Source organism: Mustela nigripes, chromosome 8 (assembly GCF_022355385.1).
Source record: "Mustela nigripes isolate SB6536 chromosome 8, MUSNIG.SB6536, whole genome shotgun sequence".
Lineage (NCBI taxonomy): Eukaryota > Metazoa > Chordata > Mammalia > Carnivora > Mustelidae > Mustela > Mustela nigripes.
Window position 1 is genome coordinate 6,198,727 of NC_081564.1, and position 17,937 is coordinate 6,216,663.

Sequence of the window (17,937 nt, forward strand, 5' to 3'; positions counted from 1 at the left end):
GGGAGAAGCAAACTTCCTGCCGAGCAGGGAGCCTGATGTGGGGCTCGATCCCAGGACCCTGGGACCATGACCTGAGCCAAAGGCAGAGGCCTAACCACTGAGCCACCCAGGCGCCCCATGGCAGTTCATTTGTAGCCTCGATTTTGTTTTTGTTTTTTAAGTTCAGGGGATTTTTCCATTATATATTTGAATACTCTCCCCCTGTTCCGTTATTGTATTTTCTTCACCAATTATGTATGTGTTTGCTTTTCTTTTCCCTCCCATGTCTGTCATTGTTGTCTTATTGGTCTTCTCCACTTAATCTCGTATGATCTCTTGCAGCCGACCTTCAACACCTCTGGTCGTTCATGCTCTGCTTTGTCATTTTTTCATTGCTTATAATAGGGTTTTTAAACAATAGGTGATATATTCGTCTTTCTTTCTCATTTTCTCATGAACTCTGTTAACTCACTTTTCAGCCTTCATCTCTTTCTGCTCTCAAATAATTTCTTTTTAAAACTTCGGTGTCTCGTCTCTTATACCCATCTGCCCCTACCAGTTAAGCGAGTCTATCTGTAGTTTCTCTGGGTCTGTGACTCGTTTTTTTTCTGAAGTCTTTCTGTATTTCTCTGGATGATTCCTCATGCTGTGTTCTTCGTCTGCCCCCCATCCCGGCCATAATGCATAAGACCCATGCGAGTTCCTTTGGGATTATTACTCTTCAGCTACCTTCTAAACAGCAGCCTGTGAAAATGTGGGAAGTGGTCTGGAGTAGTCTGCAGCTCCATTACGGGCTGACTTACTATCCGGAAGGCTCTCTCTTCTCCCTGAGAGGTTATTCATCCTCTGCCTAGGGATTCTGTCTCTCTCAGGTTTCAGGGTTCATACATCATGATGGTTCTCGGCAAAGCTCTTTGCATCACTGGCTGGCTGTGTTCTGACCAGCCCTTCACTGCCCCCTCTCTCTCCCCACCCTCACTTCATTCCCAGCCACACCCTTAAGGGAATGCAAGGTTCTGGTGTAGAACTGGCATGTGGGTGTGATTTCCCACCAGCTCCCACCCCATTTCCATTCCGCAGTGTAACATCCCCTCTCTGCGCGGACCCGGCTGTTCACAGCCGCTCTCCTCCCATGAGCCCCAGATTGGACATTACCCAAATGCCCATCAACAATGGAGGGGTTGATTCGATTACAGTACATCCACCCAATGAAAGACATAGTAGACAGCAGTGAGGACAAACAGTCTATAGTCACATGCAGTAATTTGGATGAATCCCGTGAACATGATGTCGGTCAAAAGAAGCCAAAATCGAAAGAGCACAAACAGTATGCTTCCATACAAAATCGCTCAAAGACAGTTGGGTGTTGGCAATCCATTGGCTTCGGTCTCTCTTAAAGTACAAATCAGGCAAATGGCGGGACAGTGGTTATCCATAGTTGAGGAGACGTGACTAGAAGGGGACACACGGGGGACTTCTGAGGCTGTTAATTTTCCGTTTCTTGATCCTTGCAGGATATGTGTCCTTGCAGGATACTTCCAATATGTGCCCTCCTTTGTATATGTGTAATACTTCAACTCAGAATTTTTCTTTGGACAAACCAAAGACAGGGGGGATGCCTCTCCCCACCTGGGGTGGTATCCACAGCCCAGGTTCCTCATTGCAGCAGGAGGATCATGGCCATGACTTTCAGGAAGTGATACTGACTTGGGGGCAGTCTAAGGAGGAGGTCCCCATAAGCTCTCAGCATGTTGCTTTCTTCAGTTCTGCCTTCGTGGTGTCTGTGGTTTGGGGATGTAGCAATTTCCTTGCTTCATCAGCTGCGGTGACTTCCCTGTGTCTCTTGTTGGTGTTTTCGAGGAAGGGCCATAGAACGGAAATGATCCTGAACTCCTCCATCTTCAACAGGAAGTTGAGTTGGATTCCTGAACCCACTGGCGTGGGTGTTGTCATAAAGAAACAGGCCTGACTCTCTTAGCTAAGGAAAACGCTGGTACTTGTTGAGACCCCTTTGGAGTGATCGTCTTGAAAGACAACACCCCAAGCGGCCAGGGCTCAGAGATCAATGGCCATCCCCCGTGTTTTCTCCTCTCGGTGGAAATGCCTGATGTTTACAGTTTATGGTCAAGCCTCGTCTGAGGAGGGCGTCTCTTCTCCCCCAGAAGGAGAGCACTCCTGGAAGCAAGTGACAGCCTCTTGTCACCCTGCTCCTGCCGCACCCTGAACTTCATGGCTGCTCCGCTGCAGGGAACGGCCACATCTCAGCCTTGAACAGCATCCTCTCCCAGGACCAGTGGCTGCAAGGTGCGGCCTCGGTGTGTTCACACCAGCCCAAACCCAGAATGCAGCACAACAGCACAGGAGGCCCACCAGGGGGAGGTCACCTTGATGGCGTGGCATATCAGTGCCTCAGGGCCTTTGCTTGGCTTGTACTGTTCCTTCTCCTGGAGCACAGTCTCCTTTCCTCTGCTCTTCAGAGGTTCCAGGAAGCCCCGCTCACGTCCCTTTGAAGCTCCACCTTCCCTCAAGCCTTTCCTCCGTCCCCTCCGTACTGACAGAATGCCACCCCTGGCTGGTCCACTTTTCTCATCTCGGTGACACTGGTAACCCTGGAAAGCAGGCGGTCTCATCCCCATCCTCCGCACAGCGAGAGCCAGGCGCAGCAGGCCCAGCCACGTGTCTTGGGAGGCACACGGCTCACAAAGGCTTTGTTAGGTTTTGAAATCCGATTCTGGAGTGGAGCTCCCCCATGACATCCCGTCATATGTGGTCACTCGTGGAGCTCTGGTTCCTCCCTCCTCGCCTAAGTCGCCATGCACAGAGCTCTAACTGTGCAACACTCTGTTCTTTCCTTCTGTCTGTCTATCTGCTACCGTTGTAGCTCTCTGGTGACTTGCGGGCAGAAACACCGTCTCTCAACCCATGACAGATGGAGCTGCGTCCAGAGCGGGGTCTGAGTCTCGCGGCCACCATGGGGCTGGCGCTCTTGGCTTTGCCCCCGCTTCGCCTGGACACTTGGTCAGACTTGTGTGCAGGCGAGCGTGGGCAGGTCATGTTCCCGGGGGCCATTAAGACAGTGGAGGGCGGATTACTGAGACTCCTAGAGTTTCTCAGGAACTTTTAGGGATTGCATCTGACTTCTTTGTCATTGAGTCACCGAGGTGGCGATGGGACTTGGCCCAGGTCCCGGCGTTTCTCCTGTGCAGCAGAGGAGAACTCCTGAGGCCCCTGCAGACGTGGATGTGCCTGCTGCCCTGTCGTGCAGGGCGTGCTGCTTGACACGGGGCACCGGCTTCCTCTTCTGTGACAGGCCTCTGGGACCCTCCCGGCAGGGTGACCCTGAGGCTTCAGTGAGGACCACGCAGAAAAGCTTCAGAGGCACGACCTTCATGGAACCTGGTCCTTCCGTCTGTCTCCAGCACTCACTTCACCCTGCTCCCCCCAAGCCTGTGGTTCTCTCTTCTTTGCGGCAGGACGTTCCCCCAGCCCAGTGCCTGCCCGACCCTCTCTGGCCAGTGGGAAGCTCACCCCCATGGCAGTTCGGATGTCTTGCTGCCTGGCCGATCCTGGTGTCTCGTGGGAGGAGGCGATGCAGTCGGGGCTCTGGGCCATCTCCTCCGATCCGCTTCCAGCCAGGCTTGGGTGTCGGCCTGTGGGCCTCGGGCAGGCGGGTCTCAGAGCCGGGAGGGAGCAGCCCGAAGCCCCCGCTCTCTCCCGGGGCCCGAACCCACACGCCCTGTCAGCTGTGAGCTGGACCCACCTGCCTTGAGCGAGGGTTAGGGATGGTCTCTTGGCACTTGGGCTTGGCCTCTGGAGAGTTCAGCCCCTCCCCTTTGTGGAGAATTCAGAGGTTCGGGGTGACCAGAGAAGACACAGGACCAGGAGGGGCAGTAAGTGTTTGGTGGCATTGGAACAGCTCGCTGGTGAGGGAAAGTCCCTCCCGGCAAGGGGCCTTCGGTGATGTGCGACCACCACCCAAAAGGGGAGGGAGAGTCACATGGGGGCTTGCGTGAGTAGTGACATCACTCAGAAGCCTGATGGGCAGACTTGGGGTCTCAGAACTCTCTCATTTGGGGTCTCAGAACTCCCTCATTTGGGGTCTTCCTGTCACAGAAGAGGAAGCCGGTGCCCCGTGTCTCAGCTGTGGCTAGCCAATGTGGGGTTCAGGTTCATGGGTGATGTAAAGTAGATGAACACTAATTAGCTAATAAGGTGTTTACTTGGTGGGGGCGGTTCCTGGGGGGGGGTGCAATCGCTTGAGCATCCAACTTTTCATTTGGGCTCAGGTCATGATCTCGGGGTGTTGAGATGGAGCTCCACGTGGGGCTCCCTGCTCAGTGGGGCGTCTGCTGTGTCCCTTACCCTCTGCCCCCGTCCCCACTCAGGCACACTCTCTCTCCTGAAAATAAATCAATAAACCTTTAAAAAAATAAAAAAGAGATGTTTATTTGGATTGCATTTACAGCAACTGGATGTGTGAGAGCTTGAGTTTGGTGCTGGGGCATCAGGCTAACAGTCCTACCTGCTGTGCCGACATGAATAACACGGGAGTTGCTTGAGGCTGGTACCACGGCCCGTCTCTGGCTTATGCATATAGTATCCCCCAGCCCCCTGTCACTCTCCCTGGCTGGCTTATTAAAGAATTTCTTTCAGCCCTACATGGCCATTGTCCCAGAGTTTCGGTGTGTTCTTCTCCCTCAATCTCGTTAGATAGCCTTAGTGCCAGAGTGATGCCCAGACCTCAGACAGAAGGTGCCCCGGGGACGCCACCTGCCTGGCCGGACCCTCATTCTTACCACTTAGCCAGTGTCACCATGAATCTTCATTGACTGCTGTCCCCAGCGTGGTCTTTCTAAAATGCTATCCTAATTCTGCCACTGCCTATCTCGGAAGACTTCACTCACCTTCCAGTTAGCAGCATGGAGCCTCTCTGCGGGGAACCACGTATATTTATGGCAAAGCCCCCACCATCCGGGAGATGGGATTATGCTGGGTAATTCCATTTTCCAGATCGCCGAGAGTATGTCTCCTTTGAGCCTTGCTTGCTTGTTTTTAAATCTGATTGCTTTCGGTGCAAATCTTCGTCCAATATATTCTTAGTCATCTTAAGTAGAAGCTTCTGTGAGTACATTGTGTATTTCCTCAAGGGCCATATTGAGATACGGTTCACGCTCTCTGCAGCCCGCCCACTGATCTTGTGTCTTCTACCCCCAAGACCGAGCCCAGTGTCACCAGCAGAGCAGGCGTTACAGATAGCTGCTGGATTGAGCTGGAGCCCCCGTACAGATCACCTCTCTTGGAGAAGTCAGGGTCTTCTGCCCGGAAGCAGTGGGGCCCCTCTGGGCCCGGTGACATGCCCGGGACCGATTGTCCCAGCACTGGAGGGTCCCAGGCTGCTGGTGTTTAATTTCTCACGTGGGTTTTTTGGACTTTTGTCGGTCCTCCCTTCCTTCCTGGGGCCAGCTGCGGTCACTGCAGCTGCCTCCAGCGATGCCAGAGCCCCAGGGGCCTGCCGCTGCGGCTTGCTGGAATGGCATAGAAACGAGTGCTGTGCTCTTTACTCTCAGGGATGGGATACCCTCCCATTCCTCTCTTTCCCTGTGGCCGATCAGGGTTCACATGGCTTCTATGAGATCGCGGAGCAAGCAGGGACAGTGAAGGCTGGGGATGTGAGAGACTTGTTCAAGGTCACGCCATGGGCTCGTGGCCGAGTCGAGACCAGGCCCTTCCTCTGTGCTGTTGTGCCCACCGGCCTCTCAGGAAGTGACTCTCCTGCCCTCTCTCTCTCTGTGTCTCTCAGGGGTCCTCAGTGAATTTTGTCATGGTTATTTAAGGAACCTCGCCTAGAAGTCCCCACACGCATTTCCCCATCGACGGGAAGGCTCGGACTCCAAGATGATTATAAAGGAATATCGGATTCCTCTGCCCATGACCGTGGAGGAGTACCGCATCGCCCAGCTGTACATGATCCAGGTGGGTCGTGGGGCGGGGTGGGACACGCGGAGCACACAGATGGCTCTCAGCACACTTGGCGGGGGGCAGGAGGCGGTGGGGAGCATCGCAGCCTTGACAGCACAGTGTCGGCCCAGTTGGCTCCTGACACATGTGTGAACTGCATGGCGTTCTGGCTTCCCGGCACGACGCTGGGAGCACAGCGGAGCGCTGGGGATATCCGTGGCATCGGGAGGTCTTGCCGAGGTCTCATTCACAGCGCTGACGGCACTAACACTGCGTCTAATACCTGACCTCTCACCAACGCAGATACTCTCCGTGTGTTTGGGCAGCATGAGCGGCTATAACAAGCAGCACACACTGGGGGCTTGGACAGGAGACGTTTATTTCTCTGAAGCTGGAAGTCCAAGGTGAAGGTGCTGACAGACTGGTGTCTGGTGCGGGCCCTCCTCCTGGCTTGCCCGGACGGCCACCTTCTCGCTGGGTTCTCGATGGCGGAAGGGGCGAGGGAGCTCTCTGGGGTTGCTTCTGGGAGGGCGCCGGTCCCGTGACCTCTTCATCTCCCAAAGCTTGACCTAGTGCCGTGACATGGAAGGTTGGGGGCTTCAACCTGTGAATTTGGAGGGACACATTAATTCAGGCCATTTGACAGATAGGAAGGCGGGAGCCAAGGACAGCAACCGACTTGCCTGGGAGCACCTGGCCTACTTTCCGGTTCCCGAAGATGCCTGCAAGACAGCGGGGTCCGCTGGGTGGCTGATTTAAAGTCACAGATGAGTCTGAGGATGACCGATTCCTGTGACAAGCCAGAGAATAGCATGCGTCTCCTCTCCATCGGCCACCGGTCTGGCCCTCCCGCCCAGACGCTGGGGGCCTCCCTGTTCAGAGCCTGGCCAACCCGGAGCACAGAGTGGGAAGACCTGAGATCGGGTTGCTCGTGGCCCAGATGTGACCATACTCCTATTAGCTGGGGTCCTGCCCCTGAGTGGGGGTCCCCCTCCCAGCTGCCCTGCCAGCACGGTGCTCGTCCTCAGAGCCCCCTTGGCCCGGCCCGGCAGCTTTCCTCCCAGTGGGGAGTCTGATTACGAGCCTGCTCTCACCTGGTGCTGCTCTTCTGGGCATACGGATGGCTCGGCGCGGCCCCGAGACCATGGTGTCACATGGGGCCCTCGGTGCAGGGAGAGCCCCGGCCGGAAGGGCTCTACCTCCACCCCTGGAACTGTTTGGTGGGTGCTCACCCACCGGCCCGGGTCTAGAGAGTGAGTAATGAGCTCCCTGCAGAGCCCAGTCCCCCAGGAGCCCTGTGAAGCTCCGGGAGTTTGAACACCACCCCCTTCCACCCGGCACGGGAAGCTTGACTAAGAGGAGAGCGGAAAGTGAGCCAGACTCTCTGGGGAGCTGTTGGCTCTGAGCGCCTCAGAAGTGCCACTCAGTTCCCTCTTGAACCACTCACCCCGTGATTATTCCTGGAGAGTGGGGAGAAGAGAAGGGACTTACCTCGGCCCCCTAGCTCTGAGCTCTCTGGAAATCGCTCCCCTTATTCAAGGACACTCTTCATCCTGTGGCTCCCCAAGTCCCACCCGAGCCAGGGTGCCCAGACCATGGCGGGCTTCCCGCCATGCCCTTGGGGGGGCATCAGGATCCAGGGACTCACTTTTCACTCCTAGGCTATCCCACGGCTTTTTGGAGCACGTGGTCACCTCTGACTGGGCTCCCCAGAAGCACCGCCATCCTCACCCCCTTTTTCTAGGGTATTTTGTTCTTTTCAGAATATCTATCCTTATGCTTCCAATTAATGTTCAATATCCCATAGTCCCCTACATAGTCACTCCTGTGGCCCGGGGCTGCCTGTGTGTGTTTGCTCATCCGAGCCCCACTGACACCTGTCTGTCACTCAGGGCCACCTCCCTCTGCTCCTGCTATGTCACCGTCTTACCTCCCGCTGGTCCCCGAGCTCCTGGGGGCTCCATCCACCATGGTGGGTGACGGTTGAGTGTATTATTCCACTGTGTGACAGTTTCACGGGTGCAAACACGCGTCCAAGCTCACCAGCTGTATTTGTACATGTATGTGGTTGGTTGTGTGCCCATCGTATCTCAGTAAAGCTGTTAAAACAGAGTCGAATGCACACTGTTCTGGGCCCAGCCAGGGCTGAGGGCCGAGTTACAGAGAAGAATGGAAAGGGTTTGCCGCTCTCCAAGGGGTGGTTGCATGTGCAGCTCACTGAATGTAGGTCGGGAGACAGCGTGGATGTTCTCGTGGGCCTCGGGCCAGTGCCCCCGGAGCACCTCTGCTGTGTGCTGCGCCTCACGCGGTGGACAGGCCTTCCGGGAGAGCAGCTGTGTTTCTGCGGAAAGAAGAGCGAGTGTGTTTCCATTGCTCTGGACCCCACTTACCAGCTGGGGTGGCAGCCAGCCGCGGGACTGCCTTCTGAACCCGCCGTCTCCTCCACGGGGCCGTGAGCCAGGTGGGGCGAGCTCGTGTGTCGAACTGTTTCGCGCCGTGCTGACCGACACTCGATATACGTGCTGCTCAAGACAACAACAGCAACCAAAAAAAAAGAAAGAATGAAAAAAGAAAACAAAGAAATTGGTCTAGCTGGGAGCCTCCCATCCCATCACCTGTAGAAGTGGAGGGAGTGACCAGAGGTGGCTTGGCCAGGACCCTGGACAGCTCTGAGACTGGAGCCCTTGGTGGGGCTGGGGGCATTCTTGCTCTTTGAGTCCTTCATGCCCACCCCTCATAGGGTCCCTACTTTTTCTGTGCCAGGCCCTCGGTGGCTCAGGCCCCTCCCCTGCAATCCCCAGATCCCACAGGATCAGCCTGTGTGGGCAAGGGTCACGGGGCAGCCCCCTGGGCCCCGCACGTGTGTGCCCCTGGGGAGCTGGGCTTGTCTCTGCCCGCCTTCCGCAGTCTCCCCTGGAGGCTCCGCGGCGCAGCTTGGGAAATGGTTGGCAAGGCGGGGGTGGCTTCTGGTGTGGGCCGAGAAGGTCAGCACGGTTCAAGGAGGGCTTACTCCTGTGTGGCATGACCTAGAGCCTCAGTTGTGCAGGGGACGGGGCACTTCCGGAAGCTGTTGCCAGAGGAGATCTGAGGGTCAGCGCTTTGGGGCGTTAGCTCTATGGTTGGGGGAGGTGCCGGACTGGGAAGGCACCGGTGATGGTTGAAACCAGGATCCACTTGTTTGTTCAGCTCCTCTTTACTGTGGGGCGAACACAGTGCCCCGCAGGGAGTACGGACGCTCTCCCAGTCTGGGTCCCCGGGGCTGTGCCACTGCTAACTGTGGCCCCTGTGCCCCCGGACGGCCCTTGGCATCCGTTCCCCATGAGTGACTGTAAGCACTTTCTCAGCCGCTTGACTCGTGTCCCCAGAATCCATGTCCATCCAGAACCTTAGGCTGTGACCTTGTTTAGAAGCAGGGTCTTTACAGATGTAGTTAGTTAGGGATCTTGGGATGAGATCATCTGGGGTGGAGAGTGGGCCCTAAATCCAACGGCTGTTGTCCCCATAAGAAGAAGGGAAGACAGGGAGAGACCCGGCGAAGGTCATGTGGCGGTGGAGGCAGAGAGAGCAGAGTGATGTGGCCACAAGCCCAGGAACGCCAAGGGCCCCTGGAATCTGGGGGAGGCAAAGCAGGATCCTCCCCTCGAGCCTCAGGAGGGAGCTTCTGGGATGGACAGGCCGGCCGTTTCGGGCGAGGAATCTGAGGACGACTGAGGCTCAGGTCACCCGAATGGCAGAGGCTTATGTGTAGCCCACAGAGGCCCGTGGGACCCTCCCCACCCCTGCTCCCTGGTTCCCATCTCTTCTGTGTTGGCTCCCCGGCAGGCCGGGCACCCCCCTACAGCCCTTGGAGACCCCAGGCACCCCTCGCTCCTCTGACCTGCATGTCCCCTTCTCACTGAGCCACCCTGAACCCCAGATATGTTTGTTTTCTGGGGCCGCCATAGTAAAGCATCCCAGACCGGAGGGCTTCAGGCCACAGAAATGTGCTCGCTAACGACAGTTCGTAAGGCCAGAAGTCCCAAACCAAGGTGTTCAGTGGGGCCGTGCTGCTCCCGCTGAAGGCTCTAGGGAGGGATCCTACGCTGCCTCTTCCAGCCTCTGGGGGCTGCCAGCTTCCTTGGCTGGCGGCTGCGTCCCTCCCGTCGGCGCTTCTGTCCCCACTTCTTCTAAAGACACAGCAGGACGCGGACTGGACGTAGGACCATAGATCGGATGTTGAATTTTGGAAACTGACACCAGAGAGAAGTGACTCCTCCAGGACAAGAGGGAGCCCCTTCAGCTCTGTTAGCCCGGGCCCTACCCACCTGCACCCCGGGACGGCAGCATACTGCACTTTCTCAAGGGGCTGCTGCCGTCACGAAAGAGAAAGTACGTGCAAAGAAAACACGTGGCGCAACCAGAAAGAACAAAGCTACCGCGAGAGGCAGGAGCTTCCAAAGTGTCGGGGGCACGGTCGCTGCTTTCATGATGGAATCTGGGCCACGTTCCAGGGGCTCTTTTAAAGTGTGCGTCCCCGCGGACTCCGTCTGTGACCTCCACAGGGGTCTTTCCTACTTTTTTTTTTTTTTCTGACAGGGACTCAGGTGCTCTGGGCCACGGACATAGAGCATGTCTTTGTGCCCCAGGGGTAAGGCCATGCTCTCGGGAGTCCCTGTGTGTGTGTGCGCGTGGGCGAGTACACTTACGAGTGTGTGTGTGTGTGTGTGTGTGTGTGTGCGCGCACGCATGCGCACGCACGCACCTGCTGTTCAGGAAGCTGACCGAAGATGGCCTCGGCGATGCCGTCACGTCACTATGGAAACAGATGCTGGGCTTAAAGTCACCAGGACCTTGACCAAGAGGCTTCCTGCATAAGCAGAAACCTGAGCTTTTGGGCACTGGGAAGAACATCTGGGGCAGAGAGACACTTGGAGGTGACCCGGGCATCGTGTCTCCCAGGCAGCGGCACCGAGGCCCCTTCCTGCATTCCATGTTTGATCTCTCTGAGACCCTAATGAGTACAGACACAGGACTGGTTTCCTTGTGTTTGTTTTGTTTTATACCAGCTGGATGGAGATGTCAGTGGCGCCCCACAGAATTCACACATTTAAAGTGTACAGTTTAGGGGCTAAACTCACAGCTGTCAAACCGTCACCACGACTTCAGAGCACTGTCGTCACCCCAAGGAGAAGTCACTCTCCACCCCCCCCACCACCCGCAGGCAGCCAGGAGTCTGCTTTCTGTCTCTTTGGGCTGGTCCGTTCTGGGGATTTCTTACCAGCGGGAATGCACGTGAGGTGGCCTTTTTACACGTTCTTACACGTGTTCCTAACGGGCTTCTGACACGTTGCTTTCACGGCTCATCCACATCGTGGCAGGTAGCCACGTGTCCCTCCTTTATGGCTGAATCCTCGTTCCTTGTGTGGGTACAACTCGTTCTCCTGTTCTTCAGATCACGGACGTTTGGGTTGTTTCCACTGCTCGGCTCCTGCGAATAGAGCCGCCGTGGACATTCGCGTACAGATTTCTGTGTGCACGTGGTTTCCTTTTCCTGGGTGTACACCTAGCACCAGCATTCCTGGGTCCTCTGGCAATTGTGTGTGGAGCTTTTCTGAAGAACCACCCAACTCTTTAACGCAGCGGCTGCACCGTTGCACGTCGCCACGAGCCGTGCCAGGCTGTGCCAGTTTCTCCACATCCTCGCCAGCACTCGGCATCCTTTGCTCTTTCAGCCGTCCTGCCGGCTCTGGACTGGTACCTTGTCGTAGTGTTGATGTTGAGCCTCTTTTCGGGTCCCTGTCGACCATTTATACACTTTGATGAAATGTCTGTTCGAGTCCTTCGGTGTTGGAATTGGGTTGTTTCTTTGTTGTTGAGTTGTAGTAGTTCTTAATATTTTAGAGTCATTATTATCACATACTACCAGATACTTACACGCATCTTATCCCATTCTGTGAGTTGTCCTTTTGCCTCGCTCCGTACCATCCTTTGATGCACAAAAAGTTTAAAACTTTTTATGATGTCCAACTTACCTGTTTTCACTTTGGTCACTCATACTTTGGGTACTGTATTTTAAAAAGCCATTGTCAAATCCAACATCGTGAAGATTTACTGCTATGTTTTCTTCTAGAAGTTGTAGAGTTTAAGCTCTTACATTTAGGTCTTTGATCCATTCTGGGTCCGGCTCTGTGTATGAAGTGAGGGAGGGGTCCAACCTCCCTGTTTTGCATGTGGATAGACTGGGACATGTTTAAAAGACTCCTTCCCCGCATTGGATGATCTCAGCACTCTGGCTGGAAAATTTGGGTATATAGTATATAGATATGGGGGTTTATTTCTAGACTCTCGACCCTTTTCTTTGGATCTATCCTATGCCAGTACTACATTGTTTTGATCACTGTAATTTTGTAGCAAGATATCACGTAGGATAGTGTAATTGCTCCAACTGTCCCTTGTTTTGTTTTCAAGATTGTTTTGGCTCTTTGAGTTCCTGCACTAATCCTTCCTGATTTTAGGATCAGTATCAGTTTTTCCATTTCTATCAAAAAGGCCCCTAGGAATTTTGACAGGGATTGCACTGGATCTGTAGATGGCTTTGAATGTTGGGGATTTGGGGAATATCGACATCTTCACAGTATTAAATCTTCCAGCTCATGAACTTGGATGTCTTTCCATTTATTTAGATCCTGATTTTCTTTTAGGGACGTTATATGATTCTAGCATGGAAGTGTTTCACCACCTTGTTAAATTTCCCCCTGGTATTTTGTTCTGTTGGATGCTCTTGTCCGTGGAAATGGTTTCTTTGTTTCCTTTCTGCACTGGTTACTTCTGTGTGTGGATTTTGTATCCTGCAGCTTCGCTGAATGCATTTACTAGGTCTGACCCGTTTGGGGGAATCCTTCAGGATTTCCCATATATGAGATGATGTCATTGGCAAATTGAGATGGTTTTAGTTATTCCTTTCCAATCTGAGTGCCTCCTCATTTCTTTTTCTTGACTGATTTCTTTTTTTTTTTTTTAAGATTTTATTTATTTATTTGACAGAGAGAAATCATAAGTAGGCAGAGAGGCAGCCAGAGAGAGGGGGAAGCAGGCTCCCTGCTGAGCAGAGAGCCCAATGCAGGGCTCGATCCCAGGACTCTGGGATCATGACCTGAGCTGAAGGCAGAGGCTTTAACCCACTGAGCCACCCAGGCGCCCCTCTTGACTGATGGCTTGGGCTAGAACCTGCAGTACCATGAGGACTAGAAGGAAGAAAGGGGGCTTGGCTTCCTCACGTGTGTCTAATCTTGAGAACACGGTCAGTGCTGGGACCGGCAGGAGTCACGAGAGAGCACTGTGCCCGAGCAGTGCTGGTGCAGGAGGGAAACCACGACCTGCTCGGTCTCCTGCAAGAGTGTCAGGGCATGTGGAGTCTGGGTCTGGATTTGGGGGTCCAGAAGTGACACCAGAGAAGTCAGCCCAGTTGGCCAGAGCCTCTCCTCCTCCCAGCACTCCTGGGTCTGGCCTGCTCAGCCCCTTCCCTTCTGCAGAGTGTTCTGTCCCCAGCCCCTCACAAGTGCTTCTGTTCCCGCAGAAGAAGAGCCGGAACGAGACATATGGCGAAGGCAGCGGCGTGGAGATCTTGGAGAACCGGCCGTACACGGACGGCCCTGGCGGCTCGGGGCAGTACACACACAAGGTGTACCACGTCGGCATGCACATCCCCAGCTGGTTCCGCTCCATCCTCCCCAAGGCAGCCCTCAGGGTGGTCGAGGAGTCCTGGAATGCCTACCCCTACACCCGAACCAGGTGGGGCTTTCCCCACACCCTGAGCTGTGGGGCAGGGAAGGAACCCTGGGCACGACCCCCTAGGCAGGCTCACCCTCCACACTCCGAGGAGCCCAGGCCCTGGGGGAGCTGAGCCTCTGTTCCTGGAGCCTCTGTCCTCAAGGATCGGCAGGAGAGGGGAGTGTCCACCGAGATACCTTACCCCCTGCCCCAGGGAGGCTGGGAAGGCGTGAGGCAAGCGAGGGCCACCCGAGACCCCATTGGCACCTGGGAGGGCTCAGGGAGTACAAACCCCTTCAGTGATCTCCTAACGGTGCGGGACGCTGACCAACCAGCTGGGAAGAACCAAGGGTAGACCAGATGGCCCATCCGGTCCCTCCCACCCTGTGGCCTCCAGCACCCGTGACACTGTTTGATCAGATTCTACTCTGAACGGGGCTTTCTCGGCTTCCCAGAGAAAGGGGGGTCTTCACTCCGTGCCCCATCCTCTCCCGCCCATGTAGCTGAGTAGAACAGATGGGGCTGCTCCAGCCCACAGCTCTGTAGGTGGGGGCCCCTGTGCGTCCCCTCAGGCTTCGTCTCCCCCCGCCTCCACCGCCACCGCCAGGTGAGGAGCTGGGGCTTGTCAGAGGATCTGCTGAGGTTAGTTCTCTTCCCAGAGGCACTTTCCTCCTCTGAGCTCATCTCCAGCCAACCGGGCTTGTCACCTTGTTGCCGGACCTGGTAGCTTGGGGGTCGGGACTTGGGCCTCGGCATGTCACAGAGTGCTGGGCTGGATCCACGCCCACACTTGGGGCGTGTCTGTGTGTGCCTCTGTCCGTGCTGTGCCTTACACGTGGGACGATGGCTTCAGGGCTTCTGGCACCTTCCTGTGATGTCTCCCTCTTCTCCCTAAACACATCCCCACCCCTACAGCCTGGCCTTGGCGGTTCTCGGGACAATGGAAAGGTTCCCGAGGTGGACAGGACAGGCACATCTCAGCCACCCTTCCAGCCCCTTCTCCCTCTCCGGCCCGGTGACCCAGCCCTCCCACAGCCACCCCTGCAAGCTGCCGCTCCTGACGTCGGCTTTCCGTCCACACGCAGGTTCACTTGCCCCTTTGTGGAGAAATTCTCCATCGACATCGAAACCTTTTATAAAACGGACGCTGGAGAAAACCCGAACGTGTTCAGCCTATCTGCTGTGGAGAAGAACCAGCTGACGATCGGTAACTACCCGAACCGCCCTCCCGGCCCCGGGGAGGACCTGAGCCCAGTAGGGCCACTTCCCAGCTCTTCCTGCCTGCGTGACCCTTTAGTTCTGCCCCTGGTCTCCAGGCCTGGCCAGCTGCAGACTGGCCCCTGTCCTGGGCGGGAGGTCAGAGTCCAGGCAGGCATGAGGGCACCGGGAGGGGGCCAGGACTAGCCTCCTTGGCCCCACGTTCCTGACGCACACCCTGAGGCTGGGGGCGTTTCCCACTCAAGCCCGTCCCCTCCATCTCTCCAGGGGGGCATCTCAGGCTGAACGCCGAGCGTGAGTGCCGTGGGCACTGTGGGGGCTGTGTCCCCTCGATGGTAGACAGCCCCGTGTGTTCAGCCTTCTTTAAGAGAGGCCAGAAATCAGGATTTGCCTGTGAAATCTTCCAGTTCCGATATAAACGTATGCAGGCCGCACAAACCACACCTGTGGGCCCCCGGCAGCTCCATAGCTGCTGCGTCCCAGAGAGTGAGCCCAGGGGGTGGGTGAGGGACTGCAGGCAGGTGCGGGACCCTCATGGGAAAGGTGGCTGCCAGCGCCCCGGGACCATGCTCTCAGACAGCCTCTGATGGGCACGAAGGCTTTTCCTGGGGAGCCCTCACTCCACCCCCTCCCTCCTGCTGGAGTTTTCGGGTTTGAGAGCTATAGGATTCTGCCTGGGCTGCTGCAACCAAGGACCAGACTGGGGAAAGAACCCAGAAGCTCACGGTCTCACAGTCTGGAGGCCGGAAGTGGCAGCAGGGTGTCAGCAGCCTTGTCTCCTTCTGGGGTCACTGAGGCAGACTGTTCCGGGCCCTGCCCCTAGCTTCTGGTGGCTGCTGGCGATCTCTGGCGTTCCTTGCCTTGGAAACTCATCACCCCGATCTCTCCCTCATCTTCACGTGCAGTTCCCCCTGTGTGTGCTTGTCTAGGTCCGAAATTCCCATTTTTACAAACACGTTAGTCATGGTAGAGGATGGCCTCCTACCCTAATGACCTCATTTTAATTTGATTACATCTTTAAAGGCTTTATCTCCAAATAAGGTCACAGTCTGAGGGACTGGGGGGTCAGGACTCCAACATATGTGTTGGGGGGGCAGGTGGGACCCATTCTACGCACAACAGGAGGGATGGACCCAGCATGACACAGGCCCTCCGCCAGCCCTGGTCCAGCCAGCCTCAGACACGGCCTGAGCTCCGTGGGCTCCCTCCAGAGGCCATTTGCCCTGGCTACTAAATCTCTGAGATATGACTCATTCACACCCAGCTCTCCCCTTGGTGGCCTTTGCCTGCCCACACTGGCCGTGCATGTGGTCTGCTCCTAGAAGGATCTCTGACCACCCCCCAAATGCTGCTGCCCTTGGGGGCGCTCTTGAGCCCTTGCTGGTTTCAGTAGAGCCCTCCTCTGTGTCTGCAAACCACAGTATAGATCCCAAGTGGGGGAGACGAGACAGCCAGAGCCTGGCCAGGGCCCGGCCCCCCAGGTGCCATCATCCCCACCCATCCGGGAAAGGGGCTTTCCAAGCCACAAACTCTGTGCTGGGATCTGTGTGCCCCAAGTATGTACCCAGCCCTGAGTAACCCACACACACCTTGGGAGGGACACAGCAGGAGGAAGAAGCATGTGACAAGAGGTGGCCCAGGTCCGTCCCAGAGTTGCTGCTGCTCCTCTGGGCCCCACACCCCACACCCAGCCAGGTTCCACGGGCCCCAAGTCCTCTTTCCCCAGCACCCAGCCCTGTGCTCTCCACTCCCTACTCAGAACCAGCTGAGGTCCGACACCTCTTTCTGACTGAAGAGCAGGGCAGCCTGCCTTAAGCCACGACGGAAATACAAGTTGAATATGGTGCCCCTTCCCCCTCAGGGCGCTGTGGGGTGCCCGGCCTGGTGAGAGCAGCTTGCATCCCTGTCCCCCACCCCCGCACGCACACACAGACTCTCCCATCCCGTGCTGTGGGGCCTCCCTGGCTTCTCTGCTCCGCTCCTGGAGCCGAAGTGCCACCTTTTCTGAGAAGCTCTTCCTGGCTTCCTTCACGTTTGCTGCCCCCACCACCCCCCCACCGCGGTCCTAGCCCGTATCCCCTGCGGAGATTCATCTGTCCGTGCCTCCTCAGCTCATCGCCCGATTTATCTATGTAGAGGCAGAGGAGGACGCAGGCCCCGAGGTCAGGAGAGCCCAAGGTCCGAGTGGCCCGGAGCAGCAGCCCCCATCCCACGTCCGGCCCTACGGCATATGAGGCCCAAGGGCCTGGGAGGCTTTGGGGGAGGCAGGGACACAGGGAGGGGACCGAGCAGGGAGGGGTGGGTGGAGGAGGGGCAGAAGAGGCCACTGGCAGGCTCTCCCCACAGATTTCATCGACATCGTCAAGGACCCCGTCCCCCCCAACGAGTATAAGACGGAAGAGGACCCCAAGCTGTTCCACTCGATCAAGACGCAGCGGGGGCCCCTCTCCGACAACTGGATCGAGGAATACAAGCAGCAGGTGCTCCCCATCATGTGCGCCTACAAGCTCTGCAAGGTGGAGTTCCGCTACTGGGGCATGCAGTCCAAGATCGAGAGGTTCATCCACGACACCGGTGAGCCCGCCCGCGCCCTCCGCCCTTCGCGACTGGCCATGACTCGACGTTCCCCTCTTACTCCCGAAAGATGACCCAAAGCCCACGTGCAGCTTCCCTTGAGGTTTACATGGCCACCTGCCGAGTGCCTAGAGGTGACAGGCAGTGTACGTTGGTTGTCCCCTTAAGAAACCCCTAGGACCACCCCCCAGACGCTCTGGATAGGCTTGTGTTTGTGGCATCTAGTGCCAACCCCCTGGGCGGGGAGACCGGCTCCCTGATGCTGACCCGCCTACCCCGTGGGCTGGATGTCACAGGGGGACACCCAGGTGCCCTCACACCATGGAGCCGGGCCTGGAGCCGGGCCAGGGAACAGGTGGACCACTGGGCCCAACCTGGGCCTCCTCTCTCCCCAGTACCCTCAGCTCCCTACGTGCCCCCCGCCCCCTAGTCATGGCATGAGGTCCGTGCCAAGGGCCC

At 56.5% G+C, this 17,937-nt stretch overlaps 1 protein-coding gene across 13 annotated transcripts in view; it reads left to right on the forward strand.

The window, feature by feature from the left end:
- Nucleotides 1-17,937, forward strand: part of PITPNM2 (phosphatidylinositol transfer protein membrane associated 2) — a 102,877-nt gene that overhangs the window by 65,230 nt on the left and 19,710 nt on the right. For 8 of the 13 annotated variants that reach the window (XR_009405858.1, XM_059408286.1, XM_059408291.1 and 5 more), the window contains exons 3-5: nt 13,493-13,707; nt 14,772-14,893; nt 17,251-17,478. Coding sequence is in view for 12 of the 13 variants with exons in the window: in XM_059408286.1 (XP_059264269.1) it covers nt 13,493-13,707; nt 14,772-14,893; nt 17,251-17,478 (565 nt within the window). In the remaining variant the exon portion in view is untranslated. Of the gene's footprint in view, nt 1-5,779; nt 5,953-13,492; nt 13,708-14,771; nt 14,894-17,250; nt 17,479-17,937 lie in introns of all 13 variants that reach the window. The other 5 variants (XM_059408292.1, XM_059408295.1, XM_059408296.1 and 2 more) reach the window with 1 other exon arrangement.